General features: G+C 51.8%; 1 protein-coding gene across 2 annotated transcripts in view; it reads right to left on the bottom strand.

Annotated features, from left to right (window-relative positions):
• The window catches only part of LOC146808596 (tyrosinase-like), a 414,148-nt gene that overhangs the window by 291,909 nt on the left and 114,971 nt on the right, over positions 1–7,268 (bottom strand). For both annotated transcript variants that reach the window (XM_085623618.1, XM_085623617.1), the window contains one exon: positions 404–1,209. In XM_085623618.1, the coding sequence (XP_085479744.1) occupies positions 404–1,177 (774 nt within the window). In that variant the 5' untranslated portion in view covers positions 1,178–1,209. The remainder of the gene's footprint in view (positions 1–403; positions 1,210–7,268) is intronic.

Here is a 7,268-nt window from a genome sequence, read left to right as displayed (position 1 = left end):
CCCTCAAGTTAGAGTGGCCTACCCTCATCAGAGTGACCTACCCTCAAGTTAGAGCGGCCTACCCTCTTTAGAGTGACCTACCCTCCAGTTAGAGTGGCCTACCCTCATCAGAGTGACCTACCCCCCACGTTAGAGCAGCCTACCCTCATTAGAGTGACCTACCCTCAAGTTAGAGCGGCCTACCCTCATTAGAGTGACCTACCCTCAAGTTAGAGCGGCCTACCCTCTTTAGAGTGACCTACCCTCCAGTTAGAGTGGCCTACCCTCATCAGAGGGACCTACCCTCAAGTTAGAGCGGCCTACCCTCATCAGAGTGACCTACCCCCCAAGTTAGAGCAGCCTACCCTCATCAGAGTGACCCACCCTCGCGTTAGAGTGGCCTACACTCTTCAGAGTGACCTACCCTCCAGTTAGCGAAGCAGGATGGGGCTAGAATCCTTCCATTACTGCCAACCCTGCCCAGGAGGTCATCGTTGCACACCGCGCAGGTGCCGCCATCGAGTGTCCAGTCCCAGTATGGAAGGCACATACTCTTGTTACCAGACACTTGTTGTAGCATACGTTCATACTGCAGCAGCATACAGCGATGGCCTGGGCAGAAGGCTGGGCCTCCGTGAAGAATGTCTAGGGGAGTGGAAGCTTCTCCAATTTTGACATCAATAGCTGAGATGGCATGGATGGCAACCATGCAATCATACTCCGAGGCCTGTTCAAATGTGTAGGTGCTAACGTCCCCTAAGGTGCCGCCAGTTTGGGCAACGCATCTGGTGCTGGTGGTGGTCTTGGCCAGGCAGATGGTATCGATGAGCTGCTTCCTCTGCGCAGCCGTGAGCTGGCGCATCTCCTGGCGCTCACATGGGACGTACTCCGAGCAGGTGGGTCCGTGGTAGTGGGGCTTGCAGTCCCCGCAGTCGGCTCCGTAGTAGTTCCCGTTGCAGGCGCACAGCTCATCATACAGCTGGTAGGGCCAGTTGAGCCGTGTGTCGGTTATATCAGGATCATACAGCTGGTACAGTCGACAGTACCCTCGGCCACTGCTGCTGCCACACACACTGCCCTCGAAGACTGGGCAGCAGCGCCTTTCACTGAGGGCCTCCTGGGTGCAGCAGGCTGGGTGTAACTGGCTCTTCGCTGCAGTGATGAGGCAGAGCGCCGAGAGGATATGAGACAGCATCATGGCGCAAGGCTTCCAATCCTAACTTTGGGTACCTGCAGGGACAAGAAGGAGAACTGAGGTTATCCTATAGATATATATTATACTAAATTGCACAGCATAGGAAAAGCAGGATGAGAGACGAGCCAGACTTTTATAGAAGGATGCAGGACCTGTCAGGCTAGCATAGGAGGATGCAGGACCTGCCAGACTTTTATAGGAGGATGCAGGACCTGTCAGGCTAGCATAGGAGGATGCAGGGCCGGCCAGAATTTCATAGGAGGATGCAGGACCTGTCAGGCTAGCATAGGATGCGGGCCCTGACAGACTTTCATAGGAGGATGCAGGACCTGACAGACTTTCATAGGAGGATGCAGGACCTGCCAGACTTTCATAGGAGGATGCAGGACCTGTCAGGCTAGCATAGGAGGATAGAGGACATGCCAGAATTTCATAGGAGGATGCAGGACCTGTCTGGCTAGCATAGGAGGATGCGGGCCTGCCAGACTTTCATAGGAGGATGCAGGACCTTCCAGACTTTCATAGGAGGATGCAGGACCTGCCAGACTTTCATAGGAGGATGCAGGACCTGCCAGACTTTCATAGGAGGATGCAGGACCTGTCCGGCTAGCATAGGAGGATGCAGGACCTGCCAGAATTTCATAGGAGGATGCAGGACCTGTCAGGCTAGCATAGGAGGATGCAGGCCCTGCCAGACTGTCATAGGAGGATGCAGGACCTGCCAGACTTTCATAGGACGATGCAGGACCTGCCAGACTTTCATAGGAGGAAGCAGGACCTGCCAGACTTTCATAGGAGGATGCAGGACCTGTCAGGCTAGCATAGGAGGATGCAGGACCTGCCAGATTTTCATAGGAGGATGCAGGACCTGCCAGAATTTCATAGGAGGATGCAGGACCTGCCAGAATTTCATAAAAGGGATGCAGGACCTGCCAGACTTTCACAGGAAGATGCAGGAGCTGCCAGACTTTCATAGGAGGATGCAGGACCTACCAGACTTTCATAAGAGGATGCAGGACCTACTTTCTTGCACAGAAGGATGGAGGACCTACCAGACTTTTATAGGAGGATGTAGGACCTACCAGACTTTTATAGAAGGATGCAGGACCTGTCAGGCTAGCATCAGAGGATGCAGGATCTACCAGACTTTTATAGAAGGATGCAGGACCTACCAGACTTTTATAGAAGGATGCAGGACCTGTCAGGCTAGCATCGGAGGATGCAGGACCTACCAGACTTTTATAGAAGGATGCAGGACCTGCCAGACTTTTATAGGAGGATGCAGGACCTCCCAGACTTTCATAGGAGGATACAGGACCTACTTTCTTGCGCAGAAGGATGGAGGACCTGCTAGACTTGGACAGAAGGATGAGGGACCTGCCAGACTTTTATAGGAGGATGAGTGACCCTACTCTCTTGCACAGAAGGATGGAGGACCTGCTGATGTGCACAGAAGGATGGAGGACCTGCCAGACTTGAACAGAAGGATCGAGGACCTGCCATACTTGGACAGAAGGATGAAGAGCCTGCCAGACTTGGACAGAAGGAAGAGGGACCTGCCTGACGTTTATAGGAGGATGCAGCGCCCTACTTTCTTGCCAAACTTCAACAGGGGGATGCAGGACCTAGCAGATGTTTATAGGAGGATGCAAGACCCTACTTTCTTGCACAGAAGTGTGAGAAGTTGGCCTGGTATATGCTGTCCACTAATTATAGTGGGCACCCTGTATTAGTCCAAACAACCCCTTATTGATGATAGGTTAAAGCCAACCTTTATTAAAAGCTATCCTAGTGGTAGCAATGGAGAGCAGCCATCAGGCTAAGCCTTGAAGGAATGTAAAGCAGCTTGTTTTACCAGCCTATAATCTCTTGAATGACCAAATGAAAAGAGATCCACACAAGGTATATATATAAAATATATATATTTATTCTAAAACACCCCCCCTAGTCTCTTTATGAGGCTAGAGTTCCAAGTACATAGGTAACAAGTAACCCTGGGCGTAGTTTGCTTAGTAGCGCTACGCATAGCTACGCAAAGTGCACTTCGCACTACGTAAGATACGCGTAGCACTGCGCGAACTGCGTAGTGCAAGCGGTCGTTTTCTGCCGCTCAAGTAGATTTTTACTCGAGCGGCAGCTTTCTCAACGCGGACTGGTAGTTTCTCATCGCGAGCGGTCGTGAGCATACGCGACCACTTGCAATGAGAAACCTGACCTCCCTGCTCTGAGAATCTCGCCGGGAGGTTTATTTTCCACGCTCGCGATAGGCAACTTGTTGTTGCTGATCGCGAACGAGGAAAATGTCTCGCCGGGATGTCATTTTGCTCGCTCGCGGTCGCCAACTTGACGTTGAGGACCCCGAACGAGCAAAAAATGCCAACTACGCTATGCTATGCGCTTTTGCACTGCGCTACGTGCTACGTGCAATTTGCGTAGCTCGAAGTAGCGCAAACTACGCAAGCGTAGCGTAGTTGTCCGTCCAGGCCTAGTTACAAGACGAATTAGCAGAGTAAATAGCACAATATACGTTCAGGCCCAAGGTGCGTACCAAACCATATATCAATAAAGTGGTATAAGAACCACAACTTCACTAGACACAAGGCCTAGAGCCTTTAGAAGTGTTTGGACTACAAGGAACCACCCAAGGTAGTGACAGAGGGGACCCATGGGAGACATGTGCAGTGTGAGAAGCAGCCATGAATCACAGTTAACTTCAATGGGGAAAGTCACAGTTGGAAATGTAAAGTTTAAGGACACTCAGAGGTGGACTAGGACCGAACCCTTTTGGACCTAAGCAGTTCTAGGGTCAACACCCACGGGAGCACCAGAGTACTCGAGTTACCTCACCCAGGGAAGCCGGGTGCATAGGTGTCAAATGGTGTCGGGTCGCATAGTCCTTTTCAATGGAAGCTGGCAAAGAAGTGCTGCTGCCGTGAAGAGGAGAAGTGTCCGAAGAGATACAAGCCTGGATTGGAGATGAGAAGAACCTGAAAGCAGAGGGGACAGAGTCTGGGTCACTAGCCAGTGACCAGGGGCACGATAGGCGAATGCCCACCGAGGTCGGATGCTTCAGGTGAGTTGAGGGATGTTTTGACTCTTCAGCCACAAGGGCCAGGAGGGGTCAACGACAACCAGGAGCTGAATTCGAGCTGTTACATGAAGTTGTCGAGTGCTGAGGTGTGGGCGACCGGATTGGGGCCAACAAGCCTTGGCAATGGCAAGTCACGAAGAAACAGAGAAAGGAATTTGGTGCGAATCAGCAAGGTCCGAGGGACTCACCCAGCGAGGGTAAGTCAGGGCACTTCTAGAGCAACCAGGAAAGCCCAAGGAAAATCAGTGTTGTCTTCACAGGGACCCACCAGTCAACGGACTAGGGATCGCGAACGAGCCTCGAGCGGAAATGCAAGAAGCGGGCCCACGGAACACTCGTGAAGTGTAGGCCCACAATCTTCGGTGCAGATGATGCATGGTGCGGCGGCTACAACTAATCCAAAGCACAACTTCAAGAGACGTCTGTAGGAGAGTAGGATCTGCTTCACATGGGTACCCCCACTTTTTGCTGGTGTTTCACTGTTTTTCGACCTTAGTCTGGCTGTGGCCCTGCTAATCAGGACCACAGCCTAGCTGCTTCCTCTCTAAAATGGTTACCATGTACATTAGGTACATATCTAATTGAATTCTGGAGTGCCTTATAAGCCCCTAGTATATGGTATACTATGTACCTAGGGCATAGGTACCTCAGAGGCCTACCAGGGGCTGCAGCATATATAATGCCACCCCTGGGAAGCACTCCAAAATGACACTACAGGTCTGCTACTGCAACCTGGGTAAGGGTGTGCTTACACCCCTTACTGTGGTATAGGCTACCTATATCACTACCCTATACAGACACATATAAACCTATAAGCCACTCCTATGGCAGGCCTTGACATTCCTGAAGGCAGAGTGCTTGGTTTTATGTGAGAGGGTGCCCAAGCATGAGCTGAGCCCCTCTGCAGCTTTCAGAAATACTTCCTTATGGCTGTTCTGTGATACAGCCATACCATATACTCTTAAGTGCATTATAACCTCGGGGAAAATGTTAACTTTGGAATGGCTGCATCAAAACATGTTGTGTTTGGTGTCAAACGCTTTGGAATACTACCCCTCCCCGCCAGTCCTGGCGGCGGGGGTAGCATTCCACCCTTCTAGAGGAAGAGACATGTTCACACTGGCTAAACCCGGTAGGACTTTCCTGAGCCCTGGCATCATAAAATGGATGCCTCTGCCACAGACACGGGTCTGGCCTCCTGCTGCTGTCCGAAACTCTGGCAGGGGAGGCCTGTACAATAGGTATCCTGTCGAGGGAAGGTGTCCCCACCTTCCCAGACAGGCTGATGTGTATTGGGTCTGGGCGGGAGCACTCTCTGGTGCTTTGAAGTCCTGCACTGGGGGCACACTTGGTGTCCCCGTGCGTACTCCAGTTCAAACCGGTTGCAGGGGCTACCTGCCCCTGCTCTGGTGCAAAACTGGACAAAGGAAATGGGTGTAACCACCCCTCTTTCCTGGCCCACCCATAGGTGGGGCCTTGGAGTTAGTCCATCCCCTAAACTTAGTATAAGTATAGGAATCCAGTCCCTAGGTTTTTAGATTACCCTGAATGAAACTCTGCAACGTACATCCTGGACCTTCGACGTTCTATCCTGACTAGAAGACTGAAGAGATCTCCCTTGGGGTCAAGGAGTGACTCCCCTGCTTGGCAGGCACCAAAGAAGCAACTGACCGATCTGCAATTCTGAGGCTCCCACCAGACGCTGAAGTCTCTGCATCCCCAGAGGTGGATTTCCAGACTTCCCCGAGGCTACCCTGAGTCCACAGCAAAGCTGAGACCCGTGGCTATTGTGGGTGACGTGGAACCGTGACCCCTGGACACCGTGAACTTTTGCAGCAACACTATCTTCCTGGTCCTCCTCAAAGTTGTGCTTTGGGCTCCGAGTAGCCCCAGCCTTGAGCACCTCCTGCACCGAAGATTGTTGGCCTCCACTCCACGAGTGCTCCGTGGGCCAGCTCCAAGTGCGACCGCTCGAGGCTCCTTCGCAATCACTAGCCCGTTGGCTAGCAGGTCCCCACAAAGGCAATTCCTTTTCTGATTGGGCGTTCCTGGTTGCTCCAGATGTGCCCTGACCCCCACAGACCTTGCTGGTCTGCACCGCAGTCATTTCTCTGCATTCCTCTGACTTGCCGTTGCCAAGGCTTGTTGGGTCCATTCTGGTCGCCGACACCGCAGCACTCGACAAACTTTGTGGGACAGCTCAAATCCAGCTCGTGGAGTTCGTCGACGCCTCCTGGACCTCGTAGCTGAAGAGTCAAGACACCCATCAACTCACCTGAAGCACCCAACATCTGTGGGCATTAGTCCATCCTGCCCTAGGTCACTGGCAAGTGACCCAGACTCTGTCTCCTCTGCTTTCAGGTTCCTTACATCCCTGATCCAGGGTTGGATCTCTCCGGACACTTCTCCTCTTCACGGCAGCAGCAGTTCTTTGCAGGCTTCCATTGGAATCGACGACGCGACCTGACACCAAAAGACACCTATACACCCGGATTCCCTGGGTGAGGTAACTCGAGTACTCCGGTGCTCTCGTGAGTGCTAGCCCTAGAACTTCTTAAGTCCAAAAGGGTTTGGTCCTGACTCGATTAGAAGTGTCCCTAATATTTAAAATTCCAACCGCGACATTGTCCATAGAAGATAATAGGAACCCACGGTTGTGTTCTCACTGCATACAGCTCCGTGGGTCCCCTGTGTCACTACCTTTGGTGGTTCCTTGGGGTCCTAGCGATTCTAGAGGCAATAGGCCTAGTGCCTATTCCAGTCGTGGTTCTTATACCACTTTTTTGGTATATGGTTTGGTACGCCCCTAGGGCCCAAACGTGTATTTGTGCTATTACTGATGCTTGATCACTTGTAACTTTAGTACTTCGAACTCCAGTCTCATAAAGAGACTAGAGGGGTGTGTGTTAACCTAAATACATATATTTACTCTATTGGAACCTCTGTTTCTTCTCACAAAGGGAGGGAAACCTACCAGGAGAGGAGAGAGAGACTGCTGAAGTA

Source organism: Triturus cristatus, chromosome 8 (assembly GCF_964204655.1).
Source record: "Triturus cristatus chromosome 8, aTriCri1.1, whole genome shotgun sequence".
Classification (NCBI taxonomy): Eukaryota; Metazoa; Chordata; class Amphibia; order Caudata; family Salamandridae; genus Triturus; species Triturus cristatus.
This window is presented reverse-complemented; position numbering and strand designations above follow the sequence as displayed.